General features: G+C 40.2%; 2 protein-coding genes, 1 long non-coding RNA gene and 1 other non-coding gene across 4 annotated transcripts; 2 read left to right on the top strand and 2 right to left on the bottom strand.

Annotated features, from left to right (window-relative positions):
• Window positions 1-7,533: 7,533 nt before the first annotated feature.
• Window positions 7,534-9,803, bottom strand: LOC133921925 (homeobox-leucine zipper protein HOX7-like). Its single transcript, XM_062367027.1, has 4 exons — window positions 9,497-9,803; window positions 9,079-9,338; window positions 8,536-8,615; window positions 7,534-8,400 (listed from the first exon to the last, which is right to left on the bottom strand). Exons 1-4 carry the CDS (start codon window positions 9,756-9,758, stop codon window positions 8,055-8,057), a joined length of 948 nt encoding a protein of 315 aa, XP_062223011.1. The 5' UTR covers window positions 9,759-9,803; the 3' UTR covers window positions 7,534-8,054.
• A 6,784-nt stretch (window positions 9,804-16,587) lies between these two features.
• Window positions 16,588-18,464, bottom strand: LOC133921926 (uncharacterized). Its single transcript, XR_009910352.1, has 3 exons — window positions 17,186-18,464; window positions 16,705-16,802; window positions 16,588-16,610 (listed from the first exon to the last, which is right to left on the bottom strand). It is a non-coding gene; the product is annotated as an uncharacterized LOC133921926 (long non-coding RNA).
• A 2,957-nt stretch (window positions 18,465-21,421) lies between these two features.
• TRNAS-AGA (transfer RNA serine (anticodon AGA)) lies at window positions 21,422-21,503 on the top strand. The gene has a single exon. It is a non-coding gene; the product is annotated as a tRNA-Ser (tRNA).
• Window positions 21,504-25,481: 3,978 nt separating this feature from the next.
• LOC133923022 (uncharacterized) lies at window positions 25,482-26,695 on the top strand. Its single transcript, XM_062368497.1, has 3 exons — window positions 25,482-25,645; window positions 25,730-26,288; window positions 26,678-26,695. The coding sequence occupies exons 1-3, from the start codon at window positions 25,482-25,484 to the stop codon at window positions 26,693-26,695; spliced, it is 741 nt and encodes a 246-aa protein (XP_062224481.1).
• The last annotated feature ends 476 nt before the right edge of the window (window positions 26,696-27,171 follow it).

Here is a 27,171-nt window from a genome sequence, read left to right as displayed (position 1 = left end):
CAACATTCTTAGTAAAAAGAGTAGAATTGACTTTGTCTATTTCAAAACCTTTCTTAATGAGAAAATCCATAAGACATTCATACCATGCTCTAGATGCTTGCTTAAGCCCATAGAGCGCCTTGTGAAGTTTATACACATAATGAGAACATTTGGGATCTTCAAATCTAGGAGGTTGCTCTACGTACACCAATTCAGAGATTGGTTCATTTCGAAAAACGCTCTTTACGTCCATTTGATATAGCTTGAAATCACTGTGAGTAGCATAGGCAAGTAATATACGAATTGACTCAAACCTAGCTATGGGAGCATAAGTCTCACCAAAATCCAAACCTTCTATTTACGTGAAGCCTTGAGCAAGCAACCTTGCTTTGTTTCTTGTCACGATCTCATTCTCATCTTGTTTGTTATGGAAGACCTATTTAGTGCCAATTACATTTTAGTTTGGTCTTTCCACCAATGTCCAAACTTCTTTCTCTTGAAATTGTTCAACTCTTCTTGCATAGCCATCACCCAATCCGGATCTCCAAATGCGTTATCCACCTTCAGTGGTTCCAAAGAGGACACAAAAGAGTAACATTCACAAAAATTTGTAATTCTAGAACGAGTGGTTACCCCCTTTTGTATATCATCAAGTATGTTGTCCATGGGGTGATCTCTTTGGGTGCTTTGATGAACTCTTGGGTATGACACTTGAGATTGTGGTTGAATATCTTCTCCTTCATCATCAAGAAACTTATTGTAATCATTATGAGCTTAATCTTGACCTTGTTCTTGATTTTGATCTTGCATAGGAGTTGATGTCGATGGCACTACTTGAATTGATGAAGATGGTTGACTTGAGTCTTTATTTGCCAAATGTTGCTCTTGTGATTCTTGAGGTTTGATTTCTCCAATTGCCATCTTCTTAATTGTTTCACTTGAAATTTCTTCATCACCTAGAACATTAGGATCAACTTGCTCCACTTGGGAGCCGTTAGATTCATCAAATGTCACGTCTCGTGCAATTTCAACACAACCGGAGGTTTTGTTGAAAACACGATAGGCGTAGTCATTTGATCCATAACCAAGCATAAACCTTTATCTACTTTAGAAGCAAATTTAGAACTTTTTGCCTTCTTACTAAGAATAAAATATTTGCTACCAAAAACTCTAAAGTAGGATACATTTGGTTTGTTATCGGTTAGGAGTTCGTAGGCGGTCTTCTTCAAGATCTTGTGGAGATACAATCGGTTGATTGCATGGCAAGCGGTGTTGACGCCCACCGCCCAAAATTGATTCGATATCTTGTATTCATCAAGCATGGTTCTTGCCAACTCTATGAGAGTTCTATTCTTCCTCTCGACAATCCCATTTTGTTGAGGGGAGTAGGGTGTCGAGAACTCATGCTTTATTCCTTATTCATCGAGAAATTCTTCAATTTGAGTGTTCTTGAATTCGCTTCCATTGTCACTTCTCACTCTCTTGTCTTCACATAGAATTTATTTTGAGCTCTCCTCACAAACTTCTTGAATATGGCTTGTGTTTCACTTTTATCATGCAAAAAGAATACCCAAGTGAAACGAGAATAATCATCAACAATTCCTAAGCCATACTTGTTACCGCAAATGCTTATGTAGGCGATTGGTCCAAATAGATCCATGTGAAGGAGTTTCAATGGCCTTGTTGTCATCATCACATTTTTGGCGGGGTGAGGAGCTCCAATTTATTTTCCCGCTTGACAAACACTGTAAATCCTATCTTTCTCAAAAGAAACATTTGTTAGTCCTAGAATGTGCTCCCCTTTAGGAGCTTAAATAAATTTCTCTTGCCAACAAGGGCTAGTCGACGATGTCATAGCCAACACATGCTAGACTTAGAAATCAAGCAAGTTTTAAATTTCACTTCATCCGTTGAAAAATCAACAAGATAAAGTTTACCCTTCAACTTATCGGTGAAAACTATTGATGCGTCCTCCCTTCTAGAGACGGTCACACCCTCATTAGTAAAAAGACAATTATAACCCATCTCACATAATTGTGTCAGGGATAAAAAAATTGTAACTAATTGATTTAACTAACAAAACATTAAAGATAGAATGATCGTTTGAGATAGCAATTTTACCTAGACCCATTACCTCACCTTTTCCATCATCACCAAAAATGATGTTTTCATGTGATCCTTTATTTTCTTCAAAAGATGAGAACATACTCTTCTCTCCAGTCATATGATTTGTGCATCCACTATCGATCACCCAACTTGATCAACCGGAGGAATATGCCTACAAAACAAATTTTAAGCCTTTGCTTTAGGTACCCAAATTTGTTTGGGTCCTTTCATATTAATCACAAGAATTTTTGGTACCCACACACTCTTTTTCACAGTTCTATCCTTTGTGCGGGCACCAACATATAGAGCAACCACTTTACCACGGTGATTCCTCTTGAGCATGTAAGTAGCATAAAAAGAGGATTGAGGCGCATAAGCTTCTTGTTACTTCACTTGAGAGGTGTGATCAGCTTGCTTACTTCCTTTGATGAATTTTAGGCACTTCTTGCCCTTGATCACAACACGCTCATTTGATTTGCTTGCGTGCGTGTCAAATTCAAGATCTCTCTTTAGCTTGTTATCTTTGGCCTCAATGGTCTTGTATAGTGCATCCTTTGATTTATATGTTTTAATGCAACCATAGTTGACCAAGGTATTTAGCCTCTCATTCTCCTTTTGTAAAGCTTACAAGGATTCAATGTTAGTAGCACAAGCATTTATATCTATGTTATAGCACTAAGAACAACCGTTGCTTGTGGAAACATTAGAGAGCAAGGTTGCATCATTAGAGTGGGATAAGCTATTTTTGAGGATATTAATTGAGCTATTGGCCAAATTTAGCTCTTTTATCAATTTCTCAACTTTCTCCCTTTCTTTAGCAAGAAGTTCCTCGAGTTTAAGGTTTCTCTCCTTTTCAAGGATGAGCAAATCTTCTTGCTTCTCGAGAATCTCCTCTTGACCCTCTATTGTTTCCATAAATTTTTTTAATTTAGACATGGCATTTTTACTAAGACATTTAAACATGCTTTCATCGCAACTATCACTATCACTATCACTAACAAGAGAGTTAGGATGTGATTTTACCTTTCGCCCTTTTGCTATGAAGCATGTGGGAGTGTCGTCATCGCTCATTTCGCCAAATAATGATTTTGTTAGTGTAGGGGCTCAAATGACGATGGTGATGACTCCTTCATCATCGGAGTTGGAGTCGGAGTTTGAATCCCACTCCTCACCAATATGAGTATGACTGAAATATTTCTTCTTGTATGCCTTGCTTTTGTCCTTCTTAAATGGCTTGCTCTTTTTTTCTTCTTTGTCTTTGCTTTTCTTCTTGTTAGGACAATCCGCTATGAAGTGGCCAACTTCGCCACACTCATAGCACACCATCTTGGAAGTTCTTATTTTGAGCATGTCTCTTTTATATTTGCTATATCCTCTATTCCTCATGAATTTCTTGAACTTCCTCACAAAGAAAACTATTTCTTCATCATCGGAGCTTTCATCTTCACTTGAATAAGACTCTTCAACTTGTTTGCTTTTGTTAGCCTTGAAAGCTATTTCTTTATTCTTGGAAGTGGAGCTTTGCTTGGACAAGTTCTTTACTTCATTTGCTTCTTCTTTCATTAGCTCATGAGCAAGTATTCTTTCAAGAACATCACTTGGGTGAGCCTTTTGTAATCTCTCCTTTCCCGGATGAGGGTGATCAAAGTTGGATTTCTTAGAGTGAAGGCTCTAAGTAACCTTCTCACAACCTTATGGTCATCGAGCTCTTCACTCCCAAGTTCTCTTATCTTGTTCACAAGCACCATCATCCGATCATACACGGCTTGTGGAGTCTCATCATCCTCTATGACAAACCTTCCCAATTTGCCTTCAAGTAATTCAATCTTGGATTCCCTTACACTAGTTGTACTTTCATGAGATACTTGAAGTGTATTCCAAATTGATTTAGCCTCCTCAAGCCCATCCACCTTGTTGAACTCTTCGGGGCTTAAGGCTCTAAGTATGACACTTGTTGCTTGGGCATTTCTATGTATGGCTTGTTCTTGTTCGGGTGTAGGCTCCATATCTTCGGTCGAAAAATCAATACATACACACACAATTTTTCAAATACTCGGATGGAGCGATATTAAATGCATCTTCATCTTGTGCCTCCAAGCGGCGTAGTGAGTACCATCAAAAAATGATACACGTCCGGACGGTACGGAGATGAAGTTGTTAGAAGGGGAATTTAATTTGCTATAATCGAAATTAATTTCAACTCCATTTCTTTCTTTGGAGCCACCGGCTGTTGACGCATCTCCCAAATCCATTTGTCTTCTAGAACCACCACCCGAGGTTTCACCTTTGGGACTTCTCGAGCTTTTCTCTCCGGATGCCGATATCTCTAATTCCTCCAAACGGTTAAGCCTTGTAGGAGATTAGGCTCTGATACCAATTGAAAGTCCTTGATGTCGACTAAAAGGGGGTGAATAGTCGATTCTGAAATTTAAAACTCAGTAGCGGATTAAACAGTGTCTAGAGACTCCGGTTCAATCCGGATACTCCGGGTCTTTTCCGTCCCTATCCTCACCTAAACGACCACAAAGATCGAGCTAGGATTCTTACTCAATTCATGGGTGATACAAACTAATTGGTTTTCACAAAATACTTTGAGCACTGAGACACTACCAAAACTTAAAAAAACATCCATCTTAATATTACGACATTCCTAAAACTCAAATTCAAATTAAAAATGAGTTGGACTCTAAGAGTTTCTTCACGTCGTTCTCCTTTCTTTTTGAGGGTCATTGACTTCTTTATCCTTTTTCAATGGGACTAAAACCTGTTCATACACTTGATAATTTATTAGTCCCTTAATTGTTTATCATCAATTATCTAAAACCCACAAGAAGACTAGATACACTTTCAGTATTGCACAAATGTATTTATGATATGGCTACTTAATGCATGTGTGGACAGTGAAAAATTGATGATAAATACGTTAAATATTTATGCATTGGAAGGTTTGTTCCTACAAATACATATATTTTTCACATTCTGACACGAGATCGTGCCAATTTTATTAAATAGAATTATATACAACTTGTGGCCCTCTCCTGCTGGAGGTTGTCATCACCTAAGAGCTTGCAGTATGATACAAGTAACCCTGAAGCCGCCAACCCAAATAATAAAGCTAGTTAACACCTGCATATCATTTTAAGCATGCAGTCTGACTTTAGCCTAGCCAGCTCTAGCTGTAGCCTGCTGCTTGATTGATATCAGGTATCAGCCGGATAAGCATGCATGCAACATCACAGCGCTTTCGTTTCTGACACTTGGGTTTGATTGATACCAGGTATCAGCCGGATAAGCATGCATGCATGCGAAGCGCCCACGGTCAGAGGTTAGCTAGTAATTAGCCGTGCACGTCGCACGTCAACCCAATAACACCAGCGATCCCGTCGCGTATCTTCTGGTTGCCAACAATTATGTGGCATCTACGGTTTAATAATATAGCATTCTATGCAAGGAGACCCATCATTTTACAATAAAAACAACATAAAAAAACTTTAGACAAGTTTGAAATCAGAGCAAGCATCTTAATATATATGAAAAATATATTATTAGTCTATCATTGATTACAAGATTTAGCTTTTATGAATCACTATTGGTTTGATATGAATAATGACTATCATTTCAGTAGGTTAAGAATATAGATATATCCATAATTCATTTAGAGTTACTTAATAGCATATTTCTTATACTATATCTCTATCCTGTGAAACTCTCGAGTCGAAAGATGGATGTATATGCTGCGTTTTATTTTGCTAAATGATATCAATTAAATGGTATATTGATTCTATAAATTGAATATATCAATAAATAAAACAACAAAAATGTGTTCTATATAAAATAAAAAATGTACCCTTCTATCTTTTTTAATGGAATATTTAGTTACTCTAAAAAAAATAACATCTCTTTATGTGGTGGTGGAGGCGTCAGGTACGACAACCGAGTTCAAATTCTACACACATGCAAGTACTTTCAATAATATTATAAATAAACGTGTAATAGGGATGCACTCGTGTGTGAGTGCGGTGTACGTATATAATAGTGTGTGTGCGTGTCTCTACTTATAATAATAATAATAATAATAATAATAATAATAATAATAATAATAATAATAAGTTGTTACCAGAGACTGGCCGGTTACGATCAATCAGACCAATCGTGATTGGGTCGAGCCAGTCTGAATAATCGTTGGTTGATTGGCTGAGAGTTAGTGATTAAATCGTGAATTACAAATATCTAAAAAAAACTTTATTGTTTATCTCTATTGAAAGTAGAAATGGAGACAAAGAAGAGACAATATATAAAAAAGAATTTTATTTTTTATTGACTTAGATTTAATATTTACATATGGTGTAAGGATATATTGATGTCCGTTGAAAATATCTCTTTCTGAATAGACAGCCTTTAGCTAATGGGCATGATAACTATTTAGCAGTTGTTGATCAAGCAACTATTAAGTAGTTACGGTTATTTTTAACAAATACTTTAAAAAATTATCTCTTATAATCTATTTTTTTTATCTTCAGCGGCTATTCTACTAACTATTTTCTATTACTTTACTTATTTTTTTGGCCTACAGTTATTATTCCTAAACAATTATGAGAGAGAGGGTCAACAAATTTGATGGGCTGCAATTTTATATCGCTGGAGTCGTAATACTGTACTGTAGCACTCAAGCCGACTCACGCGTGATACGAAAGAGCATGGGCGGCAAATACGCTGAGGCGGCTGGTATTTGGAGATCGGCTGGAGTCGGCCTGAGCATCCGCGTCGGTCCATCATTTAGCGGCAGCTAAGCGTGCACACGTGCCTCCGTCCTCGCCCACGTGTGCTCACCAATCAAGCTCCGAGGGCGACCCCAGCTGGCCATCCATCGACACGCGTAGAACCCGCCGCCACATCCCCACGGGTGTCAACTCCTCGCTTGTCCTGTCCGGTGGCGTTAACCCCTGTCCCGTCGTACGTAATCGGGAAACTTAACAGTAGATCCGCAAAATCAGTGGACAATAATCTACTCTTGCTGACCCATGCATGTTCAAGGCATGTTTGGCAGTAATCTCATATTTTAATATATATTTTTGCGACAATCATATTCTCAATTCAGCTTTCAAGGGTGTGGAAACAGTTTCATTTTTACACGAAAGTTTTACGTTCCAGAAATGGCGTGTCCTTGAAGCTATCGAGATCGATCTTTCGAGGCACTTGCATGCTGCTAAAATAATCTGATAACTCGAGTAATTAACGCTTGACAGACGTCTCACACTCGCGCAAAAACAAGAGAACTTTTCAGTGTTTCACACGTACCAATTGTACAGCTAGCCTAGCCCGATGATTCGAAGAGCCGGGTCAGCATCACCGATTCACGTTTCTTGTCTCAACAAGAATGCTCTAGTCAGTGTCACAGGTCATGATGTTTCACCAAAAGAATTAGAATATATGTCACTGGCACACAAATGGAAAAATGCAACTTTACCATGCCGGTTTGTGATATAGTCTTCGACAAACTATGTCATATTGTACAATGGCAAACTCCCAAAAGTCAAGTACGCAACACGAGAAATCCAAATCTACTGGTATATATAGCTGACATATACATCAGGACGTTTCCAACATCATAACATCATTTGTGAGGTCTACTTTCCAGCTACATTTTACAGAGTATGCTTTTCTTTTTATGAACAACTTGTAATGCACCCGTAATAACTTTTTATATCATGATTGAACAGAAGTAAATATTTACAGTACGATTTATACCATCGCACCTAAGACTGCACCATGCATCATAAGAGGGAAAGGCAACCACATGGTAATATAGACATACGAGTTATCTTAGCCGTATATCCCTCCACCTCCACCTGATATGCATTCATTCATGAATTCTCTCATTACCTATGATTTTCCTCAAGCATGAATTTCAACACAAATGAACATCCTGATAAGGTATACGCCTATATGACTTAGTGGAATTTTCTAAATCATCTTAAGGTCGCAGACGGCTGACGGCGGAGCACCGGGTGGATGGTGAAGGGCCCAAAGTTAGGTCTGGTGAACAAGGTGGACATCGAGGACGGTGGTGCTACCACCACGGGTGATGATACAGCGGTGAGGACGGGAGAGTGAGCTGTGACCTTGTTATGATCACACGAGGGGCACATGAGGGCAGCAGTGCTGAACCCGGGTAGGTGGCTGTAAAACGGGTAGGTGCTACGGAAGGCACGCAGCTCTGCGACTTCTCTTTGAAGCCTTCGGTTCTCCTGTGCTAGCGTCTCGCAGCAACGCTTCAGATACTCGCAGTCCACCTCAGTTTGCTTTAGCTTTGTCCTGTGATGTTCAATTTGTTGTGATGATATATTAGATGAGAGTCTAGGGCATTGAGACTGTCACACTAGCTAGCTTAAATTTAGGTATGAACACTGAAGAGACCATCGGGGAGAAAGTTGTGTGTCATTATAGTACCTAGCTCTTCTGTTCTGAAACCAGACCTCCACTTGGCGTGGTCGAAGTTTGAGCCGCTTTGCTAAATCACTCTTTTGTTTCTGTGCCAAAAAGCAGTAAACAAATATTTGATCAAACTCAGAAAATAAAGAGAGTATAACGGAGCTGCTCTCCCAAGTGATACCCCCACGATCTTAACCTTTACCCATTTGATTCCCAGTACTCAAATTTTAGCTTAAACCATCCATTTTTTGTTAGAACTAAGAACCTTTCTCAATAAACGGATCCACCTGGACTATTTCACGCATAATTATGTGCCTGCATGCATAAATATATGCTCATGCAAAAGCGCATGCCCTTGATTCTTACAAAACTTCCGGTCAAGGACCATTCTGCATTAACCGAATTTCCAAGAGAAATACCATGGTACTTTGTAACAAATCTTAACATGCCAAGACTATCATCGAAGTTATGAGGTACCATATCCTTATGCAGGTTTGGACATGCAAATTCTGCCTGACAGATACGGGAAATATGGTAAGCACAACAGGATAGGACACATACTGGGGTCAGGGTGCTGTGCTCCTTGAAGTTATCCTCCAGGAACGCAGACTGCTCCTTGGACAGCCTCAGCTTCTTCCTCGCTCCCCCACCAACCCCACCGTTCTCGTCACCCTCAGCAGCTTCCTGATCAGCTGCCTGGCGCACAGGAACCTCCACCTGCAAGGACGAAGTCGACCAAGACCTCACTTCTGCCATGTCCCCATCCACCGGAACACTGTTCACATCAAATCCCCATACGCAGACCTCTGAATTTACACTCCCTATACAGAAAAGGACTAATCAACATCCAAGGAGTTGCATGCTCTTAAGCTCTTAACCACAACTTATCTTATAGATGCCTACCTAAGCTACTTGGAAGTTGGAACCAATCAAACCATGTAACCAACATCGCTAGGTTGTGCATACAATTCTTTTGTACCTGTTTCTGCAGAGGCAGGTAGCAGAGGGCATCCGAGACTCAGCTCGACAGGAGATTCGCTGTGGCAGCGTGCTTCATCGTCTTCTTCTGGTTGCATGGGTGTCTTCTGATTGTCTTGTTCAGCTCTTTGGGCAGACCCTACTCCTAGCTCTAGCACAAGCTCATGGCCTTCTCCTTCGCTTGCGTATGTAGGTCCCAGCACAGGCGTGAAAGTGTCCTTCGCTGGAGCTATAGAATCCCCGAGACTGAGCTCAAGCTCCATGTCGAGAATAGGAGAAGGGCACGAGTAATGAACTAAAGAGGAAGCAATTAGCAAGCGCTATATATAGACTAGTGTCAGGCTAATCATAGGGTTGACCAAAAGAAATACTTTCAGAGTACCGAGTACATATTGTATAGGACACTTTATTCTCTCTTATTAACTAATGATACACGGTTCTCCTTGTGTTCGAGAAAAGAATACCAAGTACATGAAGTGTAAGATAATAGATCAGATCACTATAATGCTCGGTAAGGTGGGCAATTTAGCTAAGGAAAAAGGTCATTTACTACCCCAATTATTTGGTTTGTCGGCTTAACCCCCGTACAAAATTTCAACTTATTTAACTCCCGTGAACTATTTAAATTGGTCTAATTTGCCCCCTAATAAATTTTGCCTTTTCTGTTTCTCCTCGTACAAATTGTGTTTTAGGTTCAAATTTTGTGGGGTCATATCTAGCATCATACCCTATTTTACAAAAATATATCAAATTTTTCGTGATTATTTTCAAAGGTTGGAAGCATCTGATACTAGTTTTACCGTTGAGATATGAAAATTCATGAAAAATAACCACGAATAATTATTTCAATATTTTTTAAACATAGGACATATAATGTCATCTGTCACTGCACAAAAATTTAATTTAAAACTCAACTTGTACAGGGAGAAACAAAAAAGACATTTTATTAGGGGGTGGATCGATCCAATCTAAATAGTTTGGAGTAAAATAAGCCAAAATTTTGTTAAGGGGGTCAAGCGGACAAAGTGAATTGTTCGGTGTAGTAAAATAGACTTTTTTAGCTTGAGCTAATATTAGTTGGAACTAACGTTTTATGCTCCATTAACTTTTTAATTAGTTTAAGATTCTTTTAACGAAGAATGTTTAGGCCATTTGCGAAGAGCATTTCCCAAGTGGACTTTCTAGATATGAGTTGTACCATAGAAAGTCTCTCTGGTTTAGCCAATTAGGTGAGCATGTAAATGCATTTCAATATGGCTCTTCAAAATAAGAGAAAATGTAAATGCAGCAACATGATCTCTCCAGGTTTTATTATTACTATATTTGCATCTCTCACAGACATAGCAGGTTCTTTTATCATTTTACTACAATTAGGTAGCTAGAAAGCCTTTGTTCTTTTCTAGTCATAGGGGCCTTGATATCTAAAACATGTCTGAAACATTATTAACATTTAACATTTCTAATAAGCTGCAAAGAACCATGTCAACTGATGAATTTTTCTTGAAAGAAAAGGAAATAGAAAAGGAAAGGAACAATTATTAGGGCTAATTTTCCTTGGAAAGAAATGGCATGGTTGAAAGCCGCATATGCTTGCATTGTCTAGTTTTTTAATTGTCATTAAACTGTACAAACAATGACACAGTATTTTTAATATAGAAGATGCTCTATCGAAATTTTTTTTTTGAGAATCCCACCCTTAAAAATGGCAAGACTGTCACAGAAAAATAACTTAGAATAAAAAAATAATGCACTTAGAATTAAGAAACAAGGGAGAAATACCTAATAAATTTATCACATGACAGCAATGAGATGAACGTGGTAAGACACGGTAATGTCTAAATGTCAAAATCTGAGCTGATAGGCACAGGATACTTTACAAATAAAGTTGCCCATGAGGCATGATGCGAGAAACTGGAGTCTAGTGTCTGGAGTCTGGACAAGAAACCCCCTATGCTATGTAGTAAGTATAATTTTGTGAGTTCCACACGTCAATAATTCTAAGGCAGCTCCAGTTAGATGATTGGGGAAATATAAAGTCAAAATTGCTATGAAAAATGTGCACGTTAAATGATGTCCGCCATCTGGATTAGCAAGCACACCTTGAAACTTAGAAGTTAGAACTCCAGATAACATGAGATTAACCTAGCAGACACTCATTCACTGTATATAAGTGATAAACCTCACTGATTTTAAAGGCATGCATGAATGAATGAGGATTACATTGGAAATGAATCTCCAGTAGTGACTTGGGCCAACCCGAGATCCTGCAATTCTGATTCTGCATGTTGCAGCAGTTTTGACTATTCCTAGATCAATCATTTAGTACGTAAGCAGATGAGCTCCAATCACCACGAATTGATGCCATCCCTAACCAAAGAGAGATACGTCCAATTGATCTTGCACACCTTGCTGAATAACCAAACCGTCAAGTAAAATTCAGCAACAGATTTCTTTGACTATTAGAACCAGTAGTATGTGTAAAATATTGTTAGACAATATATTTTGCCTATATAATACAACAAATGATTGATTTGCAAGGCCTAGTCCCTAGGGTATAAATTAAAGGACGAATTAGCTCTTAACAACCTACATATTTGAAATTAATAGGACAAAAAAGTGAGTGAAATGAGGCCCACCCTTTCACTCTCACCGAAGATCTCCTAACAGGTAAGACAAACAAGACAGTTTGGTTGAGGGCACAGTTAAACTCAATTGAAAGGATGACATGAGAAATATATTTTGATTTTTCCTCCCTGGTGAATGCAACATAATTCATCAAGAGAGAAATACGACATCGAAATGCACATTGTGTGTTAACTTATTCTGAATGTTCCTGGAAACAAAAGTCAAACCGATCTATCATCTATGGCTTGTGAATGAGAAGCTTCCTTTAGAGATTGTAGACAGAAGTATCAACAGAATTCAACACTGAACGCTGGAATAGAACTTTTTCAAAAAAGTAAACACTTCTTATTCGATGGATTTGTTGACATTTTATAGTAAATAAACACAACAACAAATAAAGTTGTATTGGTCTGTGGCATTGTTTAGGAAACGTCTGCTGTATATGTCACAAAACTGCACTTAGTTTTAAGTCCAAAAAGAATTATTCAAACATAAACCAAGCAAGAGTAGAAAAAATCGACTACAGATTATTGTATGGCTGGTTTTCGCAACACATCATTGTGTGCTAGAAACCTTCTGCATTCATACTATGAAATTGATATCTCATGCAAAAGGAATACTTTTACAGTTTTTATATGTTTCGCTGCGTTTACTTTTTGTTCAACCAATTATTACAAGAAACTTGATTACTAAGTTATACTTCTTTTGTATCTATATTCAAGAAATAGTTTTGTTTTCCATGTTTGAAGGGTAATTTCAGAAGGCTGGATCTGGACAAGCTGAAGAGTTGATGAATGGGTTAGAAACTATACTCAAGGTTTCAATATGTATTCCTGTACCATACCAATACATCATATCATAACACTCTTTCTGAGGAAAGCCCATTCCTAACTACACAAGGCTGAAAGACAAGGAGATCATGGAAACATCAGACAGTACAATGCAGCACAAAAGTTCCACAACAAACTGTAGTTTAAAAATTGTAATAGAGCCATGTTGGTCGGACTTTGATTCAACCATATGCCATATTCCCTCCTAGATTGCGTGTTGGGGTTGAGGCAGCAACTGTATGCTCATAGAATATCTTCTATTCAATGAAACATAGGATCAAAATTTACAACAATGTCTGTTATCACATATCGATCTCTCTCAAAAAGTAGATTTTCATTTATTTTTATCTTTTCAACTACAGTAAATTAGAGAAGGGAGATACATTGCACATAAATTTAAATGTCGAATTGGATTCAAAGAATCTACAGACAAAAGAATGCCTGAATTCTTGGTGGCAAACCATCCTTATATTTCGAAGTGTTAGGGTTGTATATGTAACTGTTACTGAAAAAAGTGTGGTCCAAATTGTAGGCCTAATAGATTGAGAACTTCAGAATTTGGGATAAACATACCAGAACTAGATTTTTCACCAATTCAAGGGTGCATGTCCTTCAATCAACAGAAATTCAAACACTTTCTGATCAGGGCTCACTCTGTTAACCACTACCTCTGAGTTTGTACTTTGACACCAATATTCCGCTGTTTAAACAAAAATACCAGAGCAAAGTTTTCAGCTTCGTTGAGGTATCTTCCCCTTTCGGTTGGTGTTTGGTATTCTCTTCTCTCTATTAATGGAATGAGGCAGAGTTCATGACCTAGATTCAAAGCAAACTCAAAATTAGTGTTGTGGCATTCAACACTTTTACATTGTTAACTTGGTAAGCTCCATTTTATATGCTATGATACAAAAGAGCTGTCAAACACCGCATTGTGCAACCTTCACAAACTCACAGGATATGCACATAAACAAGATTCTTTTATGCCATTTCACAAGCTCCTGTTGGGTTTCTGTTAGGTCCATTTAAAAAAGCAATCGCAGAAAAGAACTAGAGTTTGTGCAAGTTGGTATGCATAAGATGCTTTTGCATAAGGGTCTAATCAATCAATGAAAAAAAGATGCATTCAGCAGACACATACCTCAGACCTGTTGGAAGCTTACTTGCATCAACTATCTTCTTCAAAATCTAAGTCAGCAAAGCACTGGTGGCAGTCCTCCACCAATCAAAAAGTAACGATACCATGGAATTCTCTATTGAAGGGAACCTTTTTCAGGAACATGCAGGAGAACCGCATATCATATGCATGAAGAAGAAACAACTAAAACATCTGTAATTATACTAGAGGCTCACAAATTACCTTATCTGAATGTTCAATGTGGGTTGTCAGACAATGATTGCACATAAAGAAAATACCTTGTTCCATCTCTGGAACTTAACTGCTGCTATGTCTGACATTCAGATATATATTGTGAGTCCAGATCACAGAAACAGTATAGACGTAGTCTCCATAACATAGTAGTACAATATATAGTGCTCCTACATATAACTAGCTAAATGCCATACAGATCGAACTGAATCAGGGAATACCAAATGAAACTACTCCAAACTTTTCTACGGAAAATGAACAGAACCCAGAAGAGCTAGCTAGCACCACTTTTTTATGTTGTGTGAAACCTTGACATTGCAAGTTTCAATAGTTAGCTTTTTTTAGGGGAATTGTTAGCTACTTTACGTGTAGGTATTGCCAACTTCAGTCATATCTAGATGTCAGAAGAAAGGATCTGTTAGCTGACGGCAAATGACAATAACAGTACCACTTATATTTGAGCTGTACAGTCACCATTTTTAATCATGCAAAACCAGTATAGCTACACGTATAGAATGAATGACGTCAAAGAATACAAAATGAATACGCATTACATTTCTATCATGGCACTTGATAGCTTGTAAGATGTGACGACTGAGGTGATCTGTACATATCTATCCTTCATTAACAAAATTATTGCTTTGAAATTAAGAAGCACATGACATGACATGCTACCGTAATTTGCGTGTTCGTTGCAGGAATTGAAGTGGCATTCTCCCCATCAATTATTATCTATGCATGATAATTATAAAACAAAACACAATGTCACTAGTACAGAATACTTGCATCGCAACTAACGGAATTGACATGCAATAGATACCAACTGATCTTGCCGCATGTTGCTTGAATAGTAAATTGCTCCATGACTTCCCAACCATTCATTTCTTTACTACTAAAGCTGAAAAGAAAAAGAATAATGTTGCGTAGATGCTAGACAACTGAAAAAAAAAATCAAGTTGTGTTCATGATCTATGGTTAACCCACTTCAAAATGCTGATACTCTAGATGAGTAACTAAGCTCTCAATCTTCTGACGACCCTATCATTCCTGATTTTTTGCTTCGAACATGATATTGCTGATTGTAAATATAATCAAACAAACAAAGACTCAAGATAAGACAAAAATGTTCTTAAATGTGTCTACTTATGCCAAACAAATTCAATTTAAGTTCTTATAAATCAAAGTTCATTTCTGGCTTAGATGAACTATGTTAGTTGCACCATCTACCATTGCTTAGCTTATTATCTTGAATTATTTCATGAGGTCATGCCAGAAAAACTGTAAAACAGCAATTCAAATATACTTAAGAATTATATTAAAATTCTGCTGATCAGATATTTAGTGAGTTCATTTAAATTATATCATGCTTGTTATTTGTTTCTTGAACCACTCTTCAACTATTTAGTTAGTATATAGTGTAGATAAAATAAAATATAAGCAACTGAACCCGATAACTTTGTACAAATTTGCATACTATGCCTCAAAGAAAAGGAGTATTTTACATTTAAGGAGCTTGACAGCATTTGCCCTACAAACAACTCAGACATAGGGTACCTGCTAAAGCATTCCACAAGATTAGAAGAAACAAAGTTACTAGCATTTTGAAATGTATATTACCAAACACAGTAATGAATAATTTTTACAATCTACAGTTCATGAGAACAAATTGGCTCAAACATAAACTTCTGGTGAAAGATGCAAATGAAAAGCTTGCATCCAAAGCATAGAACATACAAGAAGTCTAGAGAATAAACTAATGTCACTACAAGAGCACTACTGAGCTCAGATTAATTTTTAAAGGTTGACTTCCTACATTACTTTACTTCAGAACATATTCATTCAGCAAGTAACTCTTTATCTATGACCCATGTTACTATTGCCTACAGCAAATCAAGCTTGACATTCATGAGAGATTAAAGATGGAATCAGTTGAAATCTGAAACATGTTGCAGCACATATGAGTCGATGGGTGGAAGAATCACATATAGGCAAACACATACACCTCTGACAAAGTAAGTCAACATATTATAAAATAAAGCCATTACACGACCACTTCCTCCATCAATGGTATTGTAATATTACCTTGCCGGACTTGGCATGTGATTCTATTTATTTTATTTGTATTCTTTCAAGAAAGATAACCAGGGAACATTGTGGGTAAAGCACGTGCAGTGGAACAGGGCAAACATTCATCACACAGCTCTCCCCCTCCCTCCCTCCCCCTCCCCCCCTCCTCTCTCCCTCCCTCCCTCTCTCCCTTCCTTGTGTGTGAGCAACTAATCTTTGGCTAATGCCTGCAGAATGTAGATTTAAGCAGGGTAAGTTTAAGAACAGAAGGTTCAAAACAAAAGTGCTTAGCTAATGCTTTTTGTACAGAATATTTCGTACCTGTAGCATCTGAGCAATCATGTTGTTGTCTATGGAGATCATGTTGTTTGTGGCAGCCATTAGATCATGTAGTCTGTGGCAACCGTTACCTGTGGTATCTGAGAAATAATGACAAACCATTAAAAGAAAGGAAACGATAAGTATAAACGTACTCCACTCTGACTGTATACAAAAGAAACATAAAAATTGTTCACCGGGATTGACGTAAAACTCTACTCTAGAACAGGACGAAAGGCGTGCCAGCAGAAATATAACTAAGCAGTTTGCAAGCTAAAGAGTAAGAGATCAGCTTGGCTTACATTTGAGCCTTCATGCTAACTCTTGGACATATCATAGCAATGCTTGAACATAAAATGCCGGGACTTTTCAACAAAGACACTGAAAGTTTTTTTTTTGTCCCTTGTTATTTTGTTTTTTCGCAGACAAATATAACAGTTCAAACATCTGTTCAGCAAAGATAATGAAAATAAGTAAATAATACCTAGACTTCCCAAGGCCATTGTTTCTTTTTTTAAAAGAAATCACTTCTCCAGTGTGAGTTGTGATAAATCTCACAACCACTTCAGGGTTCTGACTGAAGACTTCAACTGCTGCATCCTTCAGAAAAACTAAAGGTAGAGCAAACCATTGCAATCTGATGCATAATACTCATATGAAGTTGACATTTAAATATGTTTCTGTCAGCTAAGTTATATAATTTTAGGAAACCCATAATTACAAGTTGCATGCGAGAAGCATATAAATCAAGAATACTGACTGCAGTGGTTTCACTATGTGGCAATATATAATATCATATGAATCAACTACACAGCATCAAGCAGGATCTGCATCTGCATCAGCTGATCTGCAATCGGAGGCATGAAAGGCACAGCTTCCTTGCTGCTTGAAACACATACTAGCTATATTTCTGAAGTATGAGGCTCGGTACCTGTCGGATGGTGACATTACAAACATCTTAGTAGTAAACATCGCCTTGGCTGGTCGATATAATTCAGCGTTCTTTCTTAAATTACTAGAGTAGTTGGCTCAAAGGTACCAATTATCATTTTGAAGCCCTTACCTTAATTAATTGAGCATTAATTGAGCATTAATTGTGCATGGATGTTTAGTACTTGAAAAGTACATGGTGACTGAAGAAGATGTCTTCTAAACTAAGAGGGGCTGCCAACTATAAGGTTGCTTTGCAAACTTAGAGAGAGATTGGATTCCAAATTGATATCAGTTATTCTTTGGAAGCAACTAATACATTTCTTAGAAAGGCCAAAATATGACACAGGAGGGAGTGAAAGGGAGGATCTACCTAAATGCCAGAAAAAATATTGTCTTAGCAGCTTAATTTTAAGAAAGTCCGCAGCCTACATTCTAGTATGTGAGCTATGAGCTATTACATAATGCAGAAATCAACACATTTTGTAGTAGTTGCTCAAGCTCAATAATCAATATTAACGCAGTACCAAGTTATATCTATCTAAGTGGGTGCAAAAAATTCCATTCTCAGTGCAGCATTATTCATGTTGACCTTGGAAATGCATATTGCAGAAAATAAATGGCTATAAGAAATATAAGGTCAGAATGATTTGTTTCTTACCTGCCCTCAACTTGCATGTGTTCGCATGCTTTAAGCACAACAAATTGATTATCAGCAGGTCAAGATACAATTGTGAAAGCTTCAAATCTTTTCCTCATAAATAACAGCTCTTCTAAAAGAACAAAATCAATCATTACAACCTAACTTGTTCACCATTTACAGAAGTTAAATGCAGGTCAGATGACAAGACAATTAGAATCTTATTTAATCTGTGTGACAAATAAAATTAGGAGAAAACGTTTTTGTCATCATCAACAAATGATAAGTAGTTTGTTAGTAGAACTTAAATTGAGATAGTAAATGTAGCACAATAAAAGTAATTATGATACAAGACAATACAGCAGAGAAATTAATAAGGCCATGACGTGATATCAATATTCAATAACTACAAAACTTTTGCCGAATTCCACTAAAACACTCTCACCATTCAAAAAGTTATATGATCAGTGCTTCTGTGCTTCATCCTTTCATTAGGAGTTGCACAACCTTGAAGCACTTGAAGGGGTAAGTGGCTAAATTTAACCCTTGGTTTGTGCTATGTGCAACTCTAAAAGGTTTCTAGGAAGGAGCAACAGTTGCTTTCTGGAAGAAAGAATTATACTGAGAAACTACAAGTATTTGGAAACGAAATGGAAAGGATCCAAAGTGAAAACAGCCGTTCCAGGAATTTCAAATGGATACGAAAGATGGCTGGTAAGGGAAAGGGAATGCCTGAAGCTCCAAAAGATTGACCTCTACCAAATCTATAATGCAATACAAACGTACACTTGAACCTTTTACTCCTTAGGAGGGGCATTTGGATAACAAGGGTTGCTCTAGAAATTTTAAAGATCTAGTTCAAATTTGAACTAATTCCTTAGGATTTGGATCCTAACCCCTTCTATCTAAATAGGCCCTGAGCACTGGGCAGTAACAGTTGTTCAGCAGGGAAATAGTGCCACAGTGCAATAGAGTCGCCATATAAAGTTCAAGAACTAGAAAAATAGAAGGTAGCATAAACAATGTTGACCTTATAAACACGTTGGAAAGCACAGATCTAATGACTTTTCTCTTCAAATTCATCGAGTTTGGATCAAATATTTGCCGCGCCTGTGCATTTTTAAATCATGTGGATTACTAGATAGAAAATAATAGAAATGATATCTGTTCATCATGCTAGCTCAGATTTGTTGGCTGCAAGGAAGCCTGTTTTATGTGAAGCAAGAGTAAAATCACTATAAGTTCATCACTAGGATACTTTGTCAAGTGAGTTGAAATGACATCATGAGTTATCATCACTTACTATAACATAGACAGTGAGTCACAGTGCAATCTTTTTTTCTAGAAACACAGGCTCCCAGCCCTGGCTCCATTTTATTAAAAACGAAACGGTACAGAAGTGTAGAATTACAGAGCCATAGTGTCTTAACAGCTATTCATCCTGTATAAACCGTAACATAGACACCTAGTAGATATGGCGTTGATCATGTGATGCCATATGCAGAAAGCTACTATACTGAATACACATATAAAATACAACATATTGGCCTGCTCAAAACGAAACTAGGCAAACTGAGAAGCACGATCATATCTCTTGACGAATATGAAATAGCAAATGTGACCCCCGGAAGGTGTTACTTACACTGAATACCCCATCAAAACCACCATAGATTGCGAGTATATACTCTTAAACCATCATAGATGTCGAGAATTTGTAAGTTCATAGCCTAAATTAGTAGTGACTAATGCCCATAACTACACCCATTGCCTAAGGGAGATTTGCCGCTAGTCTTCTACTTGATTACTTCGACCCCTGGACTCGCATTGCACACGCAAAGGCAGCCTAGCGCCAGCGTTCGGCAGCCTCTAGCACAACCTAGCCAACCAAAAAAAAACAATAAACCATATCGAGTGCGACACCGGTGCACCTCTCCTCGGCGACTCCGAACCCCCATTGCGGCGTCCAACCCACCCGGGCGAGCAGAGAGCACAGCAGAAGGGGAGGGAGCGGAGGCATACCGACCACAATGAGGACAAGGGGGGTCGCCCGCCTCACGGAGTCGAGATGCCGGAGGCGCCGCGGCGGGCGTGGGGTGGAGAGGAAGCGGGTAGTGGCGGCGAGGCCGGGGCGGTCGGCTGCGGCGGGCGGGCGGAGGCTGTCAAACCGACCCGCTTCGGTGCACGCGCCAATGGGAATGAATATTGCGGAGGAACGGTGGGCCGGATCCCAACCCAAGAAGTGGACTCGCACCCTTGGGAATTCGGGCTCCATCTGGGCCATGAGCCCACCATGACCTTGTTGCAGTCGGCGAGGCCGCAGCCGAAGCCAGCCCAACATCCAGCATCAGCATGGATTGAATTCACAATTGGCACCGAGCCCGCTCCACGCTGGTGCTCACCTGCCGTCTAGGATTACATTTCTGTCAGATTATGGATATATATACACGTACGTGTTTAGTGATACTATATGTTTCTCGTGTACTAAAAGTTAGAGCCCTTTAATCTATCCCTGATTTGTAGGGGACGCGCACGTGTGTGAGTGCGTGTAGAGAGTAGGGTGTGGGCTGTAGGTGCTCTCTCAAAAAAATTAACTCACAATTCAGTACGGATCCTATCCGACACAGTGTAGTATGCTTGCTTATCAATCCTTCCCTCAAATTTTTTTAAAAAAGCATGCAGTTCAATCCTAACAGGAAAGAAAACAACCGGAGAAATCCAAAGGGTACCCACTCATCTGATTCAGACAAGTTGATTGATTACTACCGCAACGAGAGGAGAGTAGCCAGTTACTGCAACGTCTGCAAGTTTGAATAGTAATTATTTTTACAGTGGATGCATAGGAAGTAATTTTGGATAATCTGAAGTAGTAGTAATGTTTCGATGGATGGCACAAGCCGGTGGTGAAGCTAGCACGGCAGAAGAACCGTTGATTTTTCATTTTCGCGCGGAAATTAAGCTGGCTGGATGAGCTCAGTGCATCTTACTGCACCCCGTAGAATTCAAGGGATTTCAACCATGAGCACAGATCGATTGTAAGTCCGTAACGAGCGACGACGACGACGACACTGTAAGGAGCGATGATTTTGTATTCGTGCGCGCTGTTCTCTATATGGATAGTTTATCTGAATAATGAACCAAATAACTACGCAAGTGGTCGTGCCGGAGTGGTTATCGGGCATGACTAGAAATCATGTGGGCTCTGCCCGCGCAGGTTCGAATCCTGCCGACCACGCCTTCTTTTTCCTTCGTAAAACCCACATCAGCCCTCCAAGTTGTCTCGAGATTTTTGGAGCGTTCGTCTCGCCGGTCCTGACTCCCTTTTTTGAGTTTCGTTGAAATTGAACCTCCAAGTCGAGCTTCCAAGGGGTTGAGACCTACATATTGTATTACAGATCATAAAAGAAAAGATAGGGATTTTCGAGGTTCGTAATTCAAATAAAACCGGATTTTTCATCCAAAGTGGTTTTTTGCATTGTTCGAATGGGACCGAAGTTACCAAACTGTGGCGAAAATTCACTGAAAACGTTTTCGCTCTCCTTGCCGTGCCCGCCGCGTCGGCAGCGCCGGCCGGTGGAAGCAAGCAAACAAGCAAATTGCTCGATCGTCATAGGCCGCTCTTTCCGTGACAGATGGAGCGACCCAAGGGAGCAAAGCAAAACCAATCAGCGAGACCCCAACTCTGTGTCTTTACTCTTTGTCCCTCGAACTACAAAAACACCCACATGACTGTCGCGTTCGTCCAGACTGCGCGCGCACGAGTGAGAGGAGAGCAGGAATAGGATGGCCGTGTCGCGGACGGCGTGGGTGGCCGCCGCGTGCCGCTCGCTCCGTATACCGATCGGCCAGCCACCTATTTTTCCAGTGCCGCATGCGTGCGTGATTGATCCTTCTTTAGGTACGCGGTCGCGGTGGCGGTCATTGGGATGCCGGGCAGCCTGCTGCAGATCCCCGTCGCTCTCTACCTCCTCCGCTCGCGATTTCTCTCAAAAATATTCCCAAAGGCTAATAAACCAAAATCTGAGTAAAAAAGTGGCATTCAAGTTCATGATGAGTGTTGCTTTCCCGGTTGAAAGTAATTTACCTAGACTTCGAATAGAAGTAAATCAAAACTATCAAATACCTAACTATAGAGTATATACACGTAAGAGTACATAGTATATGGATTGAATATCTAGTTCATATCTTTAGTGACTCTGGATATCATAGACCCGAATTTGCATAACCCGGTATAATCGGCGATCACGAAAACTCACATTAGGAAGATCTCGATCAGATTAACTAGCTTAAGCATAACTAGTATCCAAGCTGTACTCGATTGTCTTGTCTTGATCGATAAGACAGAAGACTACTCATCGATTATGACAGGATTCAAAGCAATGTCAAAGCATATATAAGGCGGGAGCCCAAACCCTTGAAAGTGGAACTAGAGCTTCTACAAACCCCACAACTACGACGACCTAGATCAATTAAACACAACTCAACTCGACGCAAGCAACAAGAGCGTATTAAATATTCGACGATTTTAACTCTAGTTTATTTTAGATCTGATCTACTTCTTGTTTGTACTCGAGAGAATACATATACATCAACCTCCATATGATTACTCTAGTCGGGGGTCTAAACCTGTCTATGTCGTGTGTCTTGTTTTGTGCTTGATGCTTGATCTCGAAGGTACCATAGTCTAATTATAGATACATTGTTATGAATAAATCTTCGACAGTTGACGTGTCAAGTAGGGGTCTTCTTCTATTTTTTCAGATCGATCATATCTCAAGTATGTATCCACGTCAGATTCTCCCATACTGGTTTCTACGATCACTGTGACAGTCATCTTCGAATCACCTCCCGCCGGATCTGAAATCACCTTCATAACTATGGTGCACCGCCGACTCTAATTTATCAACTTAATATAATTTATCAAATCTAATTGATCAGCTTAAATAATCTACTTACTCTTGTTACTATTATTACTAATCTATATTAATTGTCTACATAATCTGTTCCTCCTCCTCTCCTCACGATGCTGCTCCTCGCCTAGCATTGCACTGCTGCTCCTCACCTCCTCACTCCTCATTTTATAGCGGGCTGCAAGCAACACGACACACCAAAAGCACTAACAACAACAAAACGATGCACTGACGCGCAAAAAAGGAAGCAACATGCATGCATGTTAACCATTTGCGTAGAAAGCAAACACTGAAGCGATGGTGACATGACAAAAGCGGGACGTGACAGCCGGACCCGGCCATATTCGGCCTCTCATGTGCCGGATATGGTTGGGCTCATGTTTTTTCGACGTACGTTATATCGAAAGTCAGTTTTCAGTAAATGAGGTACCGAATACAGATACTAAAATTGTAAATACGATAATATATTATCTATTTCGACAAATACGATCGCGTATATTATCTAATTTTGAATTTTTGTCATCTTCTCCGCTATGCTCCCGTCTCCTGCTCCCTACTAGCCGGCATGTTTCTATTTCCTCTGGTTTCTTCTGTGGTCCACACAAAGAGATTTTGTTAAGAACATATTCAATAGTTAAAGATAGTTGTTATCTCGTAGCTTAAAGAGTATATTTTTTTAATGTTCATGATTTTTCATAATTCATAGAGGAGAGATGAGAGTGAGTATTAGCTTTTGAAGAAGAGATATGAAAAACTAGTATTTGTTTGTAATATTAGCACATCTCTCATCAGTGAGATATAAAAAATTGTGAACAATAGGACTGACAAGAACTATATTAATTTTAAAAAACATGTTCTCTCAACTAAAAATAGTATTTATCTTTAACCATAGAAATACCCTAGTGCGAATGAAATACCGTGCCACAAGGACATTGTGGTCGGACTGATGGCAGGGGCTGGGCTGGTGCCGGTGTGCATGAAACACTCGTAGTGCGGTTTTTCTGGCCGTCCGAGAGGAGGACGACGCTTGTGACAACGTTAATGTGTCGTCGGCCGTCGAGTGCCTTCGTCGTCGGAAGTCTCAAATGTTCGCTATGCCATCCGTAACTCCACGGCACGCGTGACTGTGGCCTTGGCTTCCCGTCGTCCAACTCGCGCGTCAGCCGGATAACTGAGGCTCGCGTCGCTCGAGAAGGCCACGTCGATGACAAACCCCTTCCCTTAGTTAATCGCTGCGGCCTTGACGGCGTTGCCCTTGCGCTGGCGACTCCACTGGCTCGCCGCCGTAAACAGCCGCCGTAAACAGAGCTGCGGGCCCCGGCCGCCGTGTCGCGAAATCGCGCGTTGCAAGCTAGGCTGACCGTCCTCATCCCTTCGCATTTTGCCGTTACTGCTCGGTGAGAAAGAGATGGCAGATGGGAAACGCCTACGGGAGGAAAAGAGAAATGGAAAACGTCGACGACGTTACGCGTGAGATGAGATTTCCTTTGTGCGGGGCCACTGAAGAAACTAGAGCCAATAGAAACGTGCCAGTTAGAAGGGAGAAGGAGACGGGAGCAGGCAAGGGTAACATGTCACGTCTGTCTTCTGTGTCGGTAGCTATGTACACGCTAGAAACTCCTAAGGCCATCTCCAGCAGCTACCCTAAATTTTCATCCTCTAAAATACTATTACAGCATCATGTATCACTATTACAGCCTCCCTCATTCCAGCCATCTCCAGCAGTTACTCTATATGTCGTCCGCTATCTTCTCTCCCCTATATTAAATTCATTTTGTCCCAACCGCCATAACCGCCACCGTACCAATTTCATTTGGACATGTAGCATGGTACAAATTAGTGTTATAGAACTGAGGTAATCTGAATTGAATTATTTTTTGCGCAGTACATATGGCAGTTGAGAGATGAGCGTGTAGACAAAGTGTTTGGCGGCCCCTGCTGTGACCGGAGATAGAAATGAATATTTGCAACGATAGTATTTTGCGCCTTCTACTTGTGTCTAGCGTGGACAATAAGCAGGGCCACCAATCTTGCTGCGGAAGACCAATGAGTAGTGGCTTGTAGTGGAAGGGATTGATGTGCCATGGAAGGATACGAAGGATGCCTCCAGTCTTGCTGCGGAAGGCTCGTGCGGTGGCTTGTTAGGGAAGGAATACCCGTGGCCTATATATAAGGGGATGAGGTAGTGAGACCTTGCAAGAAAGCGAAAAATGGATCCTCACGAAGCCTGGAACGACACCATTAGAGAGTTGTGTTTCGGCAATGACTCTTCCGATGAGGAAGATAATTTGTTCGTTGCGACTATGGCCGCGATCCATGAGTCGTCGGCAACACAGCGCGGAGCTTGGGGCGGTTCAGTGCCCGGACGTCGCAGTATCCAGCGGAATCGCCTAGAAGGGCACCAAAGGTTGTTCAATGACTACTTCGCCGATCCCCCTGTGTACCCCGATTACATATTCCGGCGCAGGTACAAGTGTGAATAGAAAGTCTCGTCACGTAGTATTATGAACACATGTATGTGCGTGGCGTCTTATTGTTCATGTTTGTGCAGGTTCAGGATGAAACGTGGTCTGTACCTCAGAATCGTGGAGGCAGTTGAGGACCGTGACCCGTGGTTCCTACAGAGGAGGAACGCGGCAGGAGAGCTCGGACTGTCCGCGTTGCAAAAAGTCACTGCGGCGTTTCGTATGCTAGCATACGATGCTCCTACGGATTCGCTGGATGAGTGCCTCCGACTCGGAGAGTCCACCATCATTGAGAGCATGAGGCGGTTTGTTCGGGCCGTCGTCGAGGTGTTTGGCGATGAGTACCTCCGTTCTCCGAACGAGGAGGACACCGCTCGTTTGATTGCTACAAACGAGCGAAGAGGGTTCCCGGGGATGCTGGGAAGCATCGATTGTATGCATTGGAGGTGGAAGAACTGTCCGACAGTCTGGTCGGGTTCTTTCACCGGCCACGTCAACTCTCCTACGATCATACTAGAGGCGGTGGCGTCGCAGGACCTGTGGATTTGGCATGCCTTCTTTGGAATGCCGGGTTCCCTGAACGACATCAACGTTCTGCACCGCTCGCATCTGCTCGACAACCTTGCCGCTGGTGTGGCACCACAGGTACAATACTCAATAAATGGACACCACTACAGCATGGGGTACTACCTTGCAGATGGAATCTATCCGGAATGGGCCACATTCGTGAAGCCCATATCTTGTCCGCTTGGGCTGAAGCGGCAACACTTCGTCGTTCAGCAGGCGGCGGTACGGAAGGATGTCGAACGCGCCTTCGGTGTGCTGCAGTCTCATTTTCCTATAGTCAGGGGGGCTACAAGGATATGGGATCAGGAAACCCTCCATGACATCATGACCGCCTGCATTATCATGCACAACATGATAGTGGAAAATGAGAGAGGTGATGATGATGCTGAACACGTCTACGACGGTTCAGGTGACCCTGTGGAGCCGTTGCACACCCCGATACCCGCTGTTGAAACCTTTACGCATAGGTATGGGATGATAACTAGCAGGCAGGGTCATCACCAGCTTCGTGAAGATCTTGTGGAGCATCTATGGCAGCTCCATGGCGGAGAGTAGTCCAAACGTAAATGTAGTGAACTAAATAAAATGAGGTCCACGTTGTCCTTTGGTAGTGGGGTTTTTCTTCGAAAGTATGTCGAATTTGCTATGTCATTTCGAACTATGGGGATGTAATTTCAGTAGTATGAACTATGGGCATGTAATTTCAGTAGTACTTTGTTTGGAGTATCAAATTTCAGTAGTACTTTGTTTGGAGTATCAAATTTCAGTAGTATGCACTATCAGTTGTAATTTCAGTACTACGAAATTTAAGTACTATGTACCTTGTGTTGGAGTATGGCAGTTTGTACCATTGAACCGAAAAAAATGATCAAACATGACAGTGGATGTTGCACCAAGTGGATCAATTAAAATTATGGCACCAAGCGGGATTGCAGTAAACAGGACATCATATGAAGTCTCA

Source organism: Phragmites australis, chromosome 6, assembly GCF_958298935.1.
Source record: "Phragmites australis chromosome 6, lpPhrAust1.1, whole genome shotgun sequence".
NCBI lineage: Eukaryota > Viridiplantae > Streptophyta > Magnoliopsida > Poales > Poaceae > Phragmites > Phragmites australis.
Note: the sequence above shows the minus strand (reverse complement) of the source record. Positions and strands in the feature narration are given on the sequence as shown.

Excerpts from the sequence above, each read along its gene's own strand:
- LOC133921925 (XM_062367027.1), bottom strand. The coding sequence starts at position 9,758 with ATGGAGCTTGAGCTCAGTCTCGGGGATTCTATAGCTCCAGCGAAGGAC. Across the intron at positions 9,339-9,496 it reads ACCTGCCTCTGCAGAAACAG|GGAGTGTAAATTCAGAGGTC; the intron begins GTACAAAAGAAT and ends TTTTCTGTATAG. Across the intron at positions 8,616-9,078 it reads AGCACAGCACCCTGACCCCA|AAACAAAAGAGTGATTTAGC; the intron begins GTATGTGTCCTA and ends TTTTTGGCACAG.
- LOC133923022 (XM_062368497.1), top strand. The coding sequence starts at position 25,482 with ATGGCCGCGATCCATGAGTCGTCGGCAACACAGCGCGGAGCTTGGGGC. Across the intron at positions 25,646-25,729 it reads GATTACATATTCCGGCGCAG|GTTCAGGATGAAACGTGGTC; the intron begins GTACAAGTGTGA and ends ATGTTTGTGCAG.